At 50.4% G+C, this 17,340-nt stretch overlaps 1 protein-coding gene across 1 annotated transcript in view; it reads left to right on the top strand.

Moving 5' to 3' along the window:
• CCNJL (cyclin J like) overlaps positions 1–17,340 on the top strand; it is a 62,999-nt gene that overhangs the window by 42,451 nt on the left and 3,208 nt on the right. The window contains exons 4-5 of the mRNA XM_047780932.1: positions 14,080–14,382; positions 16,216–16,375. Of these exons, the coding sequence (XP_047636888.1) occupies positions 14,080–14,382; positions 16,216–16,375 (463 nt within the window). The remainder of the gene's footprint in view (positions 1–14,079; positions 14,383–16,215; positions 16,376–17,340) is intronic.

Below are 17,340 nucleotides of genomic sequence, written 5' to 3'. Positions count from 1 at the left end.
TGGAGTTCCCATTGTGGCCCAGCAGGTTAAGAACCTGACATAGTATCCATGAGGATGTAGGTTTGGTCCCTGGCCTCTCTCCGTGGGTGAAGGATCCAGCGTTGCCAAAAGCTGCAGTGTAGGTCGCAGATGTAGCTTGAATCTGGTGTTGCTGTGGCTGTGGCGTAGGCTGGCCACTGCAGCTCCGATTCTGACCCCTGCCCAGGAGTTTCCATATGCCACAGGTGTGGTCCTAAAAAGAAAATAAATGGATATTTATGTTGCCGTCCATTTCTTTTACCTGGTGTAACAATATGACAACTGTCCTTTTCTCTCCATCTTTGCTCACTGAAGTATGTCTGTGAGTTACATTTCCAGAGGTGGGATGGCTTTGGTCAGAGGTGTGTACATTTAAGATTTCGGTAGGGGTAGTTCCCGTCCTGGCACAGAGAAAAGAATCTGACTAGGAACCATGAGGATGCAGGTTCGATCCCTGGCCCCTCTCAGTGGGTTAAGGATCCGGCATTGCTGTGAGCTGTAGTGTAGGTCACAGACACCGCTCTGATCCTGTGTTGCTGCGGCAGATGTAGCTCCAATTAGACCCCTGACCTGGGAACCTCCATATGCCTTGGGCGCGGCCCCAAAAAGAAAAGAAAAAAAGAGATTTTGGTAGGTAGCATTGACTTACCTTGCAGAGGTTTTAACCAACGGCTGAGGAGATCCTTTTTTTCTTAAATTGAACTTCATATGTGGGGGGCCTTTGGACCCACTTGTGCTTTTCCACCAGAGCAGTACACCATCAAAGGAGAAGCCATGGCCCTCCTCCATCCTGGCCCCTCATCACTGTCCGCTTGGGCCTTCCATCTGTGCTCCCGGCGGGGAGTGGGTTCACATCCTGCCTTTCTGCCTTATCCTATTCGTGCTGCCCAGGTGAGAAATGAGTTCCCAGAGCTATTGCTTTTTAAGGCTTCTTAAACCAAAAATCAATAGTCTCATCTCTTAGGGCAGGTACTGAAAAAAGGAACTGCCTGTGGGCCTCAGGAGATTCTAGGAGAGGCCTGTCTTTCTCCTGGTAAACCGCCTTCACTCCCCTCTCACCCCTGCATCTCTCTCCTCTCTGCCCCCTGCTTTGATTACTTAGCAACTGTTAACTTCTGAGAAGCAGCTTCTTTGAGGTGAGGGGAGGGACCTTGGGGGGGTGCCCCCCTTCCCCCTCACCTCCCACCCCTGTGGAGATTTCAGACAGAAACTTAAAAGCAGTCCTAATCCCTCTTGGATGTCCCTCCTGGGCAAGGATGAAGGAAGGCACGCCAGCTTGCCCCAAATCGAGGAATGCCTGAGACCCCTCTGGGCACTAATCAGAGGCCGTGGGTGCAAAGCGGGCAAGTGTTCCAGGTGGCCTTGCTCAGGGGTCTACTTCAGACAAAGCATCAGATTTATTTATAGGATTAAACCCAAATCTGCCAGGAAATGTGGCTTCCCCCGTGCAGGAAATCATTTAACACTCCCTGTGTCTCACGCAAGAGAGGCCAGGAGGAAGACTGCGTTTCCTCCCTGCCGTGGTTTCACGTTTCAAGAATCAGGATGGGTCTTACCTTTGATTTGTGCACTTAATATGCCAGTTCATTATTTCCTCAGAAAAGCTGCTGCAACATCAGTGCATTTTCCAATTGGTATTTCAGTGGTGGCCACACAGCACAGGGCAGACTGGAAACAGTGGTCTGTGACCTCAGGGCCTTGCTGAGCAGATCCCAGCTCGGGGCTGCAGTGTTGCTCCACAGTGAGTGGGGACTTGTGATTTTCCATTTCCTGTTCCCATCTCTGCAGACCTACAGGCTTAGAACTATGTGGGGAAGGATTTTGTGTGCAGTGCCTGTCAGACAGCTGGCTGGTCTAGAAACTCAGAAATTACACCATTTGCTCTGGCACGTTTGTCTGCCCAGGGCCTGGGATTCTGGTCTCTGAGGTTTTGTGTGGGAAGGGAGAATCTTAACCTGCATGGGTTAATTTCTTTTTTGGGGCCGCACCTTCTGCATGTGGAAGTTCCTGGGCCAGGGATCGAACCTGCGCCGTAGCAGCAACCCAAGCCACTGAATTCTTAACATGCTGCACCACAGGAGAACTCAGATGGTTTAAAACCACTTCCGGGGAGTTCCCATTGTGGCTCAGTGGTTAACCTGACCAGTATCCATGAGAACTGCAGGTTCGATTCCTGGCCTCGCTTGGTGGGTAAAGGATTTGACATTGCTGTGAGTTGTGGTGTAGGTCACAGACACAGCTCGGATCCCACATTGCTGTGGCTGTGGTGTAGGCCAGCAGCTGCAGCTCTGATTCAGCCCCTAGCCTGGGAACCTGTATATGCCACGGGTGCGGCTCTAAAAACAAAACAAAACAAAACAAAAACCAAAAAACCCATTTCTAGATCTAAAGGAAATATGCCAGCTTATCCCTTCCCTGGGTGGTGAGATGAAATTATTTTTACGTTAGGTGTATTTGCCTAGATTTTCAAGATGGTCTTCGCAGAGCATGTCTTGCCTCTCCCTATGTCCTAGTCTTGGACAAGGACAGATCCACATTTGAGAACCTTCTGTGGCAGTTACTTTGCCACTTCTGGCTTCTAAGGGTCCCATTAGTGGCATTGGTTTGTTTGTTTGTTTGTTTTTTTTGCTTTTTAGGGCTGCACTTGTGGCACGTGGAAGTTCCTGAGCTCGGGGTTGAATGGGAGCTGCAGCTGCCGGTCTACAATACAGCCACAGCCATGCCAGATCTGAGCTACATCTGCAACCTCACCACAGCTCACAGCAGTGCCAGATCTCTAACCCACTGAGTGAGGCCCACATACTCATGGATACTAGTCAGGTTCTTAACCTGCTGAGCCGCAAAGGGAACTCCCCACTAGTGGCGTCTTGTCTTCTGAGAAGTTGTAACCACTTTTCCTCAGCAGGAGAGTGATACTTGTTTTTTATAGGAAATTAGAAAATGGGAAAAACAAAGAATAAAATAAACATTTCTTGCAAATTCACTAAATTTTTTTCTTTTATGTAATCAAAATGTGATTGGCCTCAGTGATCATGGAATGATTAATATTTATCGTTTATACTCCAGGCAGTCTTTTGAATTTTTTGTGTCAATTGGTTCATTTAATTCTCAAAACAATCCTATGAAGTAGGCACTGTCATTTTCCCCAGTTGACCGAGAAAGAAAGTGAGCCCCAGCAGTTGGGTGATGCCTGTGGGTGCACCGCTAGGATGGGGACCCAGGTAGGCTCCTCCCATCGCCCCAAGTCCTTGCTCTCAGCCGCCGCACAACAGCAGCCTTTGTCCCACAGCAGATTATGATCTTCCTTGGCTGTAGCAGGAAGAGTCAGGTCAGCAGTGGAGGATGCCTGGTTTCTCTGCTTTTCTGGCCTGTGGAGCCACATTTTAGCTCACCTGGATGAATACTTCAGCCCTAAGGACTGGGTCTCAGTCTAGAAGCAGCTCCCCTTCTAACCTTGAGAGAGGCAGCGCAGATTGCCTCCCCTCCTCCTCCTCTCCCCCTCCTCCTCCTCCTCTCCCCCCACCTCCTCCTCCTCCTCTTCTCCCTCCTCCTCCTCCTCCTCTCCCCCCACCTCCTCCTCCTCCTCTCCCCCCACCTCCTCCTCCTCTCCCCCCACCTCCTCCTCCTCCTCTCCCCCCACCTCCTCCTCCTCCTCTTCTCCCTCCTCCTCCTCCTCCTCTCCCCCCACCTCCTCCTCCTCCTCTCCCCCCACCTCCTCCTCCTCCTCTTCTCCCTCCTCCTCCTCCTCCTCTCCCCCCACCTCCTCCTCCTCCTCTCCCCCCCTCCCTCCTCCTCCTCCTCTCCCCCCACCTCCTCCTCCTCCTCTCCCCCCACCTCCTCCTCCTCCTCTTCTCCCCCGCCTGCTCTGAGCAGAGAGGTTGGAACAACAAAGGATCCAGGACCCCTGATGTCCACGCCTTCAGCACCACAGCCGAAAAGGACTTGCTCTCTGCTCTCCCTGCAGCTGGCAGCCCGGTCGGACCTGGTCCAGAGCAGCCCCTGGTGCGCTGGGAGTGGGCAGTCTGCAAAGCAGTGACCTTCATTACAGGGGGAGAACTCCTTTCCTCCCCACCAAGCCCTTGCTTGACCCTGGCCCCATATGCCAGCAGTGTACACGACAGGGCCACATCCCACAGCTCCCACTCTTTCCAGCAGTGAAATAACCTGGGTCACTTGTACAGAGGAACGCAAAGGAGCCCAGACTTTGCTGGGGTCACCATGTGAAGTCATCGCACCAGTCGCTCCATTCTGAGACGGGGAAGTCCTCCCAGCCAGAGGGGAAGCCGGTGTGTGACCCAGCTGGCCAAATGCCACGTCTGACCTCAGAGGCATTTTTTTACAATTTCCTCCTGGAGAAAACAACCACCCATAATGTCACCTCCAGTCTAAAGCTGGACTCAGGAATTGAGTCAGCCTGTCAAAAATGTGTTTTCATTCATTCATTCATTCATTCAGTATTTATTGAGCTCTGCTCTGTGCCAGATGCAGCCATGGACAGAGCAGCCTTGCTTTGAAGAGAGGAAGGAGGGAGGAGCTGTAAGGCCCTGTGAGGATGCGGACCTGACCTGTCTTGAGCTCCACTGTCTTCCAGGCTTAGCACTTAGTGGGTGCAGGTGTGTGGAAGGAACCTTCAATGACGAGGACTGTGCACATTCCTTAAGGAGCTTCCTTTGTGTCCTGAGAAAAGAGCTTCACCAGGGAAGGTCTGCCTGGAGGTCCAGGCTTGTTTCTTCAGGACGTTTTCTAACCTCCAGATCCCTGGAGAGGCTGGAGCTCATGAACGTAGCATCTGTAGCAGGTCTTCAGGGACAGAGTGGGAGTGGGACACTCGCTGCTTCCCACCTGCCATGGTATTTACAGCTTCCTCCCTTCCCTGAAGGCCTCCAGAAGCACTGTCTTCTCGCTGGAGGGGTTTCTTGCTCTGTTCCTGGCTTTCCCTCTCCCCCACTTCAAATCCTATCTGTCATTGCCCCCTGTATTTCTGACTGCATGGCTGGTGCTGAAGTGAGCAGAGATTTATAAACCCGAGCAAGTTCGCCCTCGTGACATCCTCACCACAATTCTGTCTACTTCTGTTACTCCCGTGGTGTGTGCCCCAGACTGCACAGCTGTGAGTGCCTGAATTCCCGGAGAACCCAGGGTGATCCTCTGCCGCTCCCTGCTGGGAGTCAAACCAGAGTCACACCGCCTTCAGAGAGTGCTGTCCCCAGAGCAGTTTCCTGGCTTCTCTATGAAATTGCTCAAAATCTGTCTCCCCTGCTTCCTCAGAAAGACACTGGTGTGCTGGACGTATGAGCCATGCGCCTTTGGGGACAAGGAGCAAGCAACCTTCTGACCTCAATACCTACACAAAGCCAAAGAGTTCTTTTTTAATGAAAAGCTAGTTTGGGTGGAGAAGAGGTTGTTCTTTATTACAGAAAGGAGATTCACTGTTTGACTTAAGTTCTGCCATTGGAAGAAAAAACTTAAGTCTCGATCAAACAGATCTTCAGTGGAAAATCTCTGGAATTAAATTACTAAGTAGCATAAGCAGGAGGAATGATGGAGACAAAAGTATTGGTGGAGAACAAGGAAGTTAGATGGGAAGAGGCCTCAGCTGGCCTGACACCCACATCCATGGGAATTCCTGCGCCCAGACAGATACGCTCATTATGGAGACTTTATGGGATTGCAGGGGTCCTTGTGACTGGATCTGAGGTTTCCTGCATGGGGTATAGAAGGCTCTGGACTTGGAGCCATTTATGTGTGTTCATTCAAAAAAAAAAAAAAAAAAAGCTGAATTCCCATTGTGGCTCAGTGGGTTAAGAACCCGATGTTGTCTCTGTGAGGATGTGGGTTTGATCCCTGGCCTTGCTCAGTGGGTTAGGGATCCGGTGTTGCCATAAGCTGCAGCGTAAGTCGCAGATCCCGATTGCTGTGGCTGTGGCATAGGCTTGTAGTTGCGGCTCTGATTCAACCCCTAGCTTGGGAACTTCCATATACCACTGGTACAGCCATAAAAAATAAAGGAAGAAACTATTCAGTGTTGAGTTTATGCTGGCTGTTGTGATAGGTGGAGGGAATGATCTCTATAATGTCCTCTAAGACAGATGTGGTCCCCATCCTCATGGAATAAGTAGCCAGCCAGACATTTTATTCTGCTCTCACCCTTAACAGCTGGGTGACGGGGGCAACTCAAACCTTTCTGAGCCTCTGATTGCACATGAAAAATACTCCCAACTTCTGGGTTGTTCCCAGAATGAACTGAAAGCACTTGTGAAGGGCATAACAAGCACAGCCCCCCCCCCCCGCCCCCCACAGGCCGCCCCTCCCTGAGGGCCCCACATTGCTTGATGCCTCCAGTGCTGTGGTGGAGCCTGGGGTGCAGAGGGGAGCCAACTGTGAAACCCCCTGCTCTCTGGGCTCACGTCCTGGTGTGTGGATTCCTGCCTTTTGCTCAGCAGCTAGAAGACCTGGGAAAGTCCCAGGCCTGTGAGAAGGACGCCTCCAGGAAAGGCCTTGGGCCCTGCACTCCCCTTGGCCTCGCTCCCTCTGTGAACCTTGGAACCACCAGCAGGCGGGTGAAGTTCAAGGTCACAGTCTAGGGGAGGGAGGCCGGAGCATCCTCTCAGGGCTTTTAGCACAGCCCAGCCAGTGCCATCTGTGGGGCTGGGGGAACCTTTGGTCAGGCTTATTTCCACCCTTTTTTCTGAGCCTGTCAGAAATGTAGCATTTCATCTCTACCCATCTAATAGGACTTTGGAAGATCCCCAGTCAAGGGTGCAAATAAGAAGCGCCCTGTTCAGTAAATAATACAGCAGCTGCTACTGCCATTTACAAAGCACTTCCTATGCCCTGGGTCCTGTGCCAGTCACAGTACCTGCTATCTCCTTGAGCCCTCGTACCACCCTTTGATGTATGGGTTTCCGAGTGACTGCTTGAAATCATACAAGTCATAACAGCAGTGAGGATAGAGATCTGGCACCTGAGCTTGAACTTGAAGTCCTTGGGGAGGGCAGTCTTGCCTGTTTCCAATCAGGACCTCCCCCAGAATCCTAGTTCTCCCTGGTCACAGGATGCTCAGCCCTCAATAAATATCCTCAGGACTAGCTGTAAAAAAAGCTAGCTGGTTCCGCTCCTTCTAATGGCCATTTCTTTCCCTTCTGAGAAAGGAGGAAAGAATTAGCATCAGAAAGGTCTCCATTCAGCCTGGCCCAGCTTGGAATCTAAAGGGCCCAGGACTTCCTCTTCCAGGTACTGGGGTAATACCCTTTCACCAGGGCTTTCTCTCTCCTGTTGGGTCCTCACCTCCTCTACTGCCTAGCCCTTTCCACGGTCAACTGCAAAGATGCCAGGCCCACCTGGAGCGCCGGGCGGCCATTAGGACGGCTCTTTACTTTCTGACCCGCCTGTCTCCCTTCCTTGTGTCACCAGCAGCCCACAGAGTCAGGCGGGGCTGGAATGGGGAGGGGTAGCCGTGGGATATCACTTCCTGATCAGATTTTCTCATCCTCCGATGAAAAGAGGAGAGAAAAGACTTTAAAATTAGAGCGTGATCTTTCTTGAGAAGCAGCAGCTTTGCCTGCTTTTAAATGAATTGCATGTCTTTAGCAAAGAAGAATCGTTTTAATGGCTGTTGTATTAAAACTTGGTTCTCTCCTGGCCTTGCTCAGTGGGTTAAGGATTCTGTGTTGCCATGAGCTGTAGTGTAGATTGCAGATGCAGCTTGGGTCTGGTGTTTCTGTGGCTGTGACGTAGGCTGGCAGCTGTAGCTCCAATTTGACCCCTAGCCTGGGAACCTCCATATGCTGAGGGTGCGGCCCTAAAAAGAAAAAAAATTGCTTCTGTTGTTCCTATTTCAGAAAAGTCAGAAATTCTGTTTGGTCTACTTTAAGGCTTGATTGTCAGGACAGTGAGTGGAAGAAGGGTCCGTCTTTAGAACAGTCAATTCATAGAGACAGAAAGTAGAAAGGTGGTTACCAGGGGTGAGGGAGGGGGACAGGGACTTGTTGAATGGGTGTAGGCTTTCGGTTTGCAAGATGAAAAGAGTACTGAAGGCTGGTTGCACAACAGCGTGAATGTAGTTAGTGCCACTATCAGTGTAGTTAAAAATGGTTAAAATGGTACAATATTATGTGCATTTTACTATAATACTATTAAAGAAAAAAAAAGGAGTTCTCGTTGTGGCTCACTGGGTTAAGAACCTGACATAATGTCTGTGAGGATGCAGGTTCAATCCCTAGCTTCACGCACTGGGTTAAGGATCTGGCGTTGCCACAAGCTGCAGCATAAGTCACAGATGTGGCTGGGATCTGGTGTTACCATGGCTGTGGCTTATAGGCTGGCAGCTGCGGCTCCGATTCAACTCCTAGGCTGGGAATTTCTATACACTGCAGGTGTGGCCCTAAAAAGAAAAAAAATAAAAACTAAGCAAAAAGAGAAAATTCCTGATGGCTCAAAAGGTTAAGGATCCAGCATTGTCACTGCTGTGGCATGGGTTTGATCCCTGGCCCAGGAATTTCCACATGTCTAGGCAAGGCCCAAAAAAATTTTTTTAAAGAAAAAATCCAGTGTGTGAATGTCCGCCCTTAGACTTGCTGGATTACAGTGTCTGCCCCCACCCCCCCATCGCTTAGTCTGTGATTAAGAGTTTAAGACACTTGTCGGACTTTTGGTCATCGGTCCACTAACTGTGTGACCTGCCCGGAATGGCTCAGGCTCTCTTTGCACCAGCCCCTGAGAGTGGTGGGAACAGTGACGCAGAGCATCCTAAAAGGTGTTATTTGCATGTTTCACCTTCACCACCAACACTAACAGCTCACGTGCATGTGTGTGGCCTTCCAGATTCAGGGTGAGGACTAGGGCTTAGATAAGTTTAGAGGTTTTTTTTTTTATTATTATTATTCTTAGTGTGTTGATTGTGCTCCTGCTGTTCAGAGTTGGGGCCAAGAACATGACTATCCAAAGAGAAAAATGTAGGGAGTTCTCGTTGTGGTGTAGCGGAAACGAATCCTGCTAGTATCCATGAGGATGTGGGTTTGATCCCTGACCTTGCTCAGTGGGTCGGAGATCTGATGTTGCCGTGAGCTGTGGTGTAGGTCGCAGAAACGGCTTAGATTCTGCGTTGCTGTACCTGTGGCGTAAAAGCCGGCAGCTGTAGCTCAGATTCAACCCCTAGCCTGGGAACTTCCATATGCTGTGAGTATAGCCCTAAAAAGCAAAAACATAAAATAAAATAAAATGTAGATGAGTTGGTAGAATTGTTAAAAGTTCTTTTTTTCAATCCCGGTGTAATTATTCAGCAAAGGATCATCTGTGGATGCCACACCGTTGAGTTAGAGGTTGTTAGGCCGCAGGATATTCATTTCGTCTTGAGGTGTCACCTCACAGGTTGCTTATTAATTTCACAGGGGATTGGTACCTTTAAAATGGAGAGATCTGGTGTCACCACCTTAACCAAGCGGTCAAAGGTAGCATCACTGTTGCTGGGACAAACTGACATTACGTAACTCCTGGTGTGATCCAGTGAGATCACCTCTGTCATTTTCTTGCCCAGACTGTTTGATTGTGAGGAAACTTTCAGTCAGGCAGTCCAGAATGTATGGGACATAGTACAAGACAACTGGCTTGGATTCATCCCAAAAGTCTGTGTCATGAAAAGCAAAGAATGGGACTGAAGAGACACAACAGACACCATGTATAGCCTTGTTGGATCCGGATCCGAAAACGAAGGTTATAAAGGCATTTGGGGGCCCTTGGGGAAAGTCAGATACGGATCGAACGGTAGATGGTGTGACTGCATTAGTGCTGATGTTTTGGGATTGCTAACAGCATTATGATTCTGGAGGAAAATGACCTCAGGGATGAATGCTGAAGTACCCAGGGGTGCCTGTCATCTCTGCAACTTAATTAAAATGGTTCAGCCAAACCAGCATTTCTCGCTCTCTCTCTCCTCCCCCACCTTCTCTCTCTCTCTCTTTCTGTCTCTGTCTCTCACACACACACACACACACACACACACACACAGCAGTTGTGTGGCTCCGTGTCAGCAATTGGTGAATCTGGCGAAAAGTCATATGGATTTATTATTCTTTTTTTCCGCCATATCCTGTGGATTTGAAATTTTTCCAAATAAAAAGTACATCAAACGATTTGAAGAGAGTCTGTGGCTCTTGTCTGACTTGGAAAGACTTGGACTTCTGTCCCCAGCCCCTACCAGGGGACCTGCCTAAAGACTTCCAGGCATCTGTTTCTGTGCTATTTGTCAATAAGGAGCAAGCAGCTGAGTGGTGGCGCTCAGGGGTGGTGGGCTGGGGACAAAGGGCTGCTCTGCTCACGGTCATGGGAGGAGGAGAGGAAACGTCTGCCCGGCACGTGCAACACCAGGAAACTCATAAAATATTTGCTGGCTGTAAAATGTGTCATTCGCTAGGAGCCAGGGGCTCCGAGGTTGCTCCTAGATGTGGAGCTGAGTGCTTGTGTGAGCACTTTCTCCGAGCTTCTGGGGCTTGGAACAGGACCTACCTGGGAGGATCCAGCATGTGTCCAGCACAAAGCCTGGTGCCCTTGCCCAGCGTGGGGCTCTGTCCCTTTCTGTGTGCTGGGCACTTGTCATAGCACTTTGCATCCCGCGTGGCCGTGCTTTCTCCTTGTGGGGTGTATTCCTGCAGAGGAAACGACAGCCTGTTGGAGTTGAGTGCTGTCAGATGCAGAGCCAACTATGCCCTGCTCTGGCCTGCAGTGCGGTGGGTCCCCGTGCAGCCTCCCCAGTCGGGGGACCAGAGGGAGCAGGTGAATTCATATTCCTCAGTAATCCATGGCCCCCTCCAATTGAGGCTAATCCTCTTGGGCCTGGTGTCTGGGGAAAAGGCAGGCCTCTGAAAGGTTTGAAAAGCACTGAGGGCAGCGAGGAACTTATCTGATTAAGCACATCTGCCTGTTAGAATAGATTACTGGCTGCCAGGAAGGCTGTGGAAGGATCTCAGTGCCGCCGTACGCCATGCACGTTTCTGCCAGAGCCTTGCCTTCACCATGCCACCTTGCCACCTTCTGCTCCAGAAAGAAAAGAGCTCTCGTATCTATTGACTGTCTGTGAACAGCATTGGCTCAGTCGGTTCAGGGAAACCTTGACAATTTCACCAAAAAAATTCTTTTTATTTATTTTCTTTTTAGCCACACCTGTGGCATATGAAAGTTCCCAGGCCAGGAACTGAATCCAAGTTGGAGCTGTGACCCCCACCACACTGCAGCAATGCCAGATCCTTAACTCACTGCGCCGGGCTGAGAATAGGAACATTGCTCCCACAGAGCCAAGTCATTAACCCATTGTGCCACAGCAGGAACTTCTTTTCTTTTTTTTTTTTTTTTCAATTTTTAAATTTTTTTTGTCTTTTTAGGGATGCACCTGTGGCACATGGAGGTAACCAGGCTAGGGGTCCAATCGGAGCTATAGCTGCCGGCCTCCACCACAGCCACAGCAACATGGGATCCTTAATCTGCTGAGTGGAGGCCAGGAATTGAACCTGTAACCTCATGGTTCCTAGTCAGATTCATTTCTGCTGCGCCACGATGGGAACTTCTTTTCTTTTTAAAGTGCGGAAAGAATGTGTGAATCATTGGAGAAATATTAGGGAATACGTGTGGAGAACATCAGAGAACAATTCAACAGGCTTGCACTTCAACTATGCATTCTCTCAAGGAACAGCCATTGGGCATCTACTGTGTGCTGGGGACTGTGCTGGGACCTGGGGACAGAGCAGCAAAGGGATGGGACCCTTTGTCCTCCTGGGGCTCAGACCTGTTAATGACCTATTAAAGCTCAGGTGCTGGCCACTGATAACTGACATTTGGAGTGTAGCACTGAGGGTGAGAGGTTCCTTGATGACACCGAGTGGCCTCTGAACTGAGAGCTCTGGAGGACACATGATACAGTGGATGAGGGGGTGAGCCTGTCCTGCTGGAGGAGGGGTCAGATTCCAAGTGTGGCTGGATCCTGTGCTTGGGGAGGGTGCGGGGCCATGAGGCTCTGCAAGGTGGCCAGGATTTCGGTGTGTAAGAGCCTCTTCCCCTTGGGGAACAGGCAGCACTGTCCTTGCCTTTTCCAGCCTGAGTTGCCCTGGTATAAGGTGAGAAAATGTGTGTGCTGTGGAGGCCGTGCCCTGCCGGGCCCAACTCCTGCCAATGGGGCTCGGGAAGAAGATGAGCCTGGGTTGCTGTGAGCCGCTTCAGAACCACTGGGCAGTCATCATTTCTGTCCCTCTGCTCCTCCCTGGCAAAGACCAGAGGTTCACGTCACCATCTCTGCTCAGTGGGCTGTTTCCTGGTGCCCTGAGAACAAAGCTGTAGGCTTCCCACAGTCGGTGTTTCATTTCTCAGTGACGTCCTTTGAGGCCTTGGTGAGGAATGTGTTGTGTTGTGTTTGCTGCAGGGCAGCCCAAAGTGGTTACTTCCTCATCTCTCAGTGGGCACGACTGTCTGCTGAGAACTGGGTCAGGGTGCTGGCAGTTGTGCACAGGTGTGTGGATGCTTTGTTGGCTGTTCCCTTCATCCGCGCAGATGTGTGCGTGGAGCTCCCTGGGTCTCCCACTGCCTCTTCTGTCGCCTGCTCAGCTGCTCTTCTGCACCCAGGGAGGTTGGGCTTGGAGGCCAAGGTGACCAGGCCAAGGCCAGGACTCAGGGCACACCATCTGATGTGAGCGTCAGGCAGCACGTGGGGGCGCTAGTCAGGGAAGGCTTCCAAGGAGCAGTGACTCCGAGGTGAAGAACAGGGTGAGGGTGGTGGAGTGGAGAGGCAATGGGAAGGGTGCTTCGGGCAGAGGGGCTATGCAGGCAAAGACTTGGCGGTGGCGAGGAGGGCTCGGTGCCTTGGAGAACCTCAGTGGCCGAGGCCAGAGGCATGTGTGCGCGGTTTCCCCTGAGTGAGGGGGTGTGGCTTGGATGCCCCTGCAGCCTCACCTGTAGAGCCTCCCAGAGCAGAGGCTGCCACCGTGGTCATCCGCAGGTGGTGACTTGCCTAGTGGGGGGACAGGGGCACTGCTGTGTAAATCCTGACCCTTGAGTGGGATAACCCAAGGCCTCCCTTTTATTTTTGTTTGCTTGTTTCTAGCTCCATGTGGCTTTATTTCATACAGTTTATTTGCAGGACCTTCTGGTATGAGGGCATTGTTCCTTCTGTATGGCATGTCTGTCAGTGGGGTTTCATGCCTTTTTTGCCACTAGCCATTGATATGAATGTGTTCCAGTTATCTGTTGCTGCAAAACGAATCACCCCAAAACTTAGCGATATTAAACAACAGTGATGTGGGTTGCAAGGAGGTTTCTGTGCTGGTTCCACCTGGGCTCATTCATACCATCGCTGCAGGGTCCACTGGGCTGGAAGGTGCAGGGTAGCTTCATTCGTCGGTGTGACCATCAGTGGTGGCTGTTGCCTGAACACCTCGGCTGTCTTCCTTGTGGCCTCTTCACCTCCAATAGGCTAGACTTGCTTCCTTACATGGGGGTCTCAGTACAGCACTCTGGTCGGGGTGGGGGGTAGGTGGAGGCTGTAAGGCCTCTTAAAGCCTTCCCTTACAAGTCACATGTCATGTCTTTCTATTGTTTTCCAGTTTTTTGTTTTTTTCTTTTTAGGGCCACACCTGTGGCATATGGAGGTTCCCAGCTTAGGGGCTGAGCCAGAGCCACTGGCCGACACCACAGCTACAGCAACCCCAGATCTGAGCCACATCCATGAGCTAAGCTGCAGCTTGCTGCAACGCTGGACCTTGAACCCACTGAGCGAGGCCGGGATTGAACCCACATCTTCATGGATACTAGTTGGGTTCTTAACCTGCTGAATCACAACAGGAACTCCGTGGAGCTTTAGGTTCCATTTTACAGACGAGAGAACTGAGGCACAGAGAGAGGGAGACATCTTTCCAAGGTCACACAGCTAGAAGCCATGGTGTGGGGATTCAAGCCCGGGTGAGACAGATCTGGAATGTGTGCCTTTGGGCTTTATCTTCTCTCTGTGAACACCATCTGGGTGCTTTAACTTGGGCCTTGACAGTGAATGCGGAGTCCCAGTAACCTGTGCTTTTCCTTCAGGTAAGTTTGAGGATAGGGAAGACCATGTCCCCAAGCTGGAGCAGATAAACAGCACAAGGATCCTGAGCAGCCAGAACTTCTCTCTCACCAAGAAGGAGCTGCTGAGCACGGAGCTGCTGCTGCTGGAGGCCTTCAGCTGGAACCTCTGCCTGCCCACGCCTGCCCACTTCCTCGACTACTACCTCCTGGCCTCGGTCAGCCAGAAGGACCACCACTGCCACAGCTGGCCCACCACCTGCCCCCGCAAGACCAAAGACTGCCTCAAGGAGTATGCCCACTACTTCCTAGAGGTTACCCTGCAAGGTGGGGCTGATGTCAGAGCCTGTCTGCCCTTCCTCATGCACACAGGGGTGGGGATCAGGGTACCCCCAAGAGGTCTGCCCCCAGGGAGTCCTTGCCACCAGGGCCTACCCACCCGAATCACCACATCACTCCCGCTTTGCAGGGATGAGCAGAGAAGGAATAAGGACTCGCTCCCTGTGTTAGCAATAACGTGTGAAAAAGAAGTAGCAGCTTTTGTGCAGGCAGCTGGTAGCCTGCCTGTTTACACAACACCTGGTGGTTTTTTTGTACACTAACCTGGAACATTGCAAGTGATCTAAATAACACAGATTCACAGGTAGTCATTCCAGAAGATCTGCCGTCATGCAAGTGGCGTGGAGGGAAGATTATGTCTACATCTGCCTTAGCAATAAACTTAGCCAGTTTGGGAACTTTTATTTGAATTTCACTCTTCGCAATGTCTTAAAACCTAGGTATTACATAAAATACTAGGTCAGAAACACTGTTGATGTCACCACCTGAGAACCCACCCCAAAAGTAGTTGTGAGTAACAGTATCAACGATGGTGATCTCGAGCATTAAGTGAGTGCTTACTGTGTACCAGGTACCTTATTTTGGTGCTCTGCATGCATTATCTCATTTGGAAATCCTATTTCTGCTGTTCTTACTTTATTTTTTATTATTTTCATTTTTTGCTTTTTAGGTGCTATTATTTTACAAATCAGTTTCCTTCATTGATACTTAAGACATGAAGTAACTTACCCAAGGTCATTGCTAAGGTTTGAACCTGGGGTGTCTGACCCTGTGACTGTGCCTGTAATCATACTACCCTGCCTGATTCATACGTTGACAGCCAAATTGAAATCATCAAAAGTCATAAACAGTTTAAGACAGCATGGTAATGCGCTAATAAGCAAGTGTTTGTCATGAAAATTGTGGGAATTTCAGCAGTGTGCCTTTGCTCATAGGACGTACCAGCTTTGCTGTGTTGCCAGATATCTTAGTGGGACATTAAAATTTCACAGATCATGGAGTTCCCATTGTGGCGCAGTGGAAACGAATCCGACTAGTATCCTCGAGGATACGAGTTTGATCCCTGGCCTCGCTCAGTGGGTCAGGGATCTGGCGTTGCCCTGAGCCGTGGTGTAGGTTGCAGACATGGCTCGGATCTGGTGTTGCTGTGTCTGTGGCGTAGGCCAGCAGCGGTGGCTCTGATTTGGAACGTCCATGTGCAGCAAATGCGGGCCAAAAAAAAAAAAAAATTCTCAGATCATTTCACAATCATGTACCAAGACATCACGTTGTACACATAATATGTACAGTTGGGATTTGTCAATCATGTGTCAGTAAAGCTGTGGGAGGAAGGGAGGAAGATTCCCCGGTAAATGTAAGTCAGGTACCAATTTTAGTTACAAATATCAAACTCCTCTAGATACTCCTTCACTCATTCATTCTTTAAGCAGATTTTTAGTGAGGCTTGTTACTGTTTTTAAGTAGCCTTCAGTCATACCTCCAAACAGAAGCCTTTTAAATAGAGTGTCATTCACCCCTAACAACCAGAGGGAAGGATGGATGTTTGGCAGTTCAGCTTGTAGCCCATCAGCAAGCACCTTACAGCTCCTGGAAGCCAGGGACGATATTTTGAAAATTGCTTCTGTAGGCTGAATGAGTGCCAGGGTGTTTGGGATTCAGAAGTGAACTTCATGCTGTTTTAATTTCTCATCGTGTGTGTGTGCAAGGAACAACCTTGAGCCTGGTCATTTGTCTACCAGTTCCCAAGGGCACAGGCAGGAGGGGCCCTGGACTCCAGAGCAAGGCTTTACAATGCCAACTCTCTCTGTGATTCTCTTTCAGATCATATTTTCTACAAGTTCCAGCCTTCCGTGGTGGCCGCAGCATGTGTTGGGGCCTCTAGGATTTGCCTTCAGCTTTCTCCCTACTGGACCAGAGACCTACAGAGGATCTCGAACTACTCCCTGGAACAGCTCAACACGTGCATCGAAATCCTGCTGGTGTAAGTTCCTCTCCCGCTCCGTCTGTGTTTCTGAAATACGAAGTTCCACTTGCTCATGAGGCCCACCTCAGGTGATTTCCGGTGGTCCAAGGCTGATGGTGGGCTGGTGACTTACAGAAAGTAGGCTGTGGTGACTCCTGATAGAATTGGGAGTGGGAGGGTTGGCCCTACCAACTTTGGGTAGCTTTGGTTAGCTTTGGTTTTGCAGTTTCCAGGTTAAGAGTGAGGGAGAAGAGGGGCTCTGTGCACAGCATTCTGAGCATTCTGAGAGCCTGGGCCCTTTGACACAGTGTATCAGTCAATCTTCTGGGTTTTCACTTGGAGAGACTCTCGTGGAGTTTCTTCTGTGGCACAATAGGATCGGCACCATCTCTGGAGCACTGGAATGCAGGTTCAATCCCCAGCCCGGCACAGTAGGTTAATAGATCCAGCCAAAAAGAGAGAGAGAGAGAGAGATTCATTATAAGCTACTTTTCAGAGTTTCCGCTGTGGCACAATGGGATTGGCAGCATCTTGGGAGCACTGGGATGCAGGTTCAGTCCCTGGCTCGGCACCATGGGTTAAGGATCCTGTTGCTGCAGCTGCAGCTTAGGTAGCAACTGCAGCTTGGGTCTGATCCCTGGCCCAGGAACTCAGTATGCTTTTTTTGGGTGGCCGAAAAAAGAAAAGCTGCTTTTCTCAGATGTAGCTGCAAAGCTGTCTCAGCCACTAAGCCCAGAGTGGCTTCACCTAAGAGGCCAGAGCCTCCTTGCACGGGTCCCTGGAAATCTTGGGGAGGAAATGTCCAGTGTTTCAGGGAGGATATTTAAAGGCATCTTGGACACAACACCATGAAACCGATACTGGGGGCCAAAGAGCTCGGTAGGGACTGCAGGGAGGAGGATGGAGAGGACAGAAAGCTTCTGCCCTGCTGTACCTGGTCTCTCTTCCGCCCAACAGCTGGTGGCATCTCCCAGAGGCTGGCT

The sequence above is a fragment of the Phacochoerus africanus genome, chromosome 1, assembly GCF_016906955.1.
Source record: "Phacochoerus africanus isolate WHEZ1 chromosome 1, ROS_Pafr_v1, whole genome shotgun sequence".
In the NCBI taxonomy this organism is placed as follows: domain Eukaryota; kingdom Metazoa; phylum Chordata; class Mammalia; order Artiodactyla; family Suidae; genus Phacochoerus; species Phacochoerus africanus.
The sequence above is the reverse complement of the archived record's forward strand: the minus strand, read 5'-3'. Positions and strand labels throughout refer to the sequence as shown.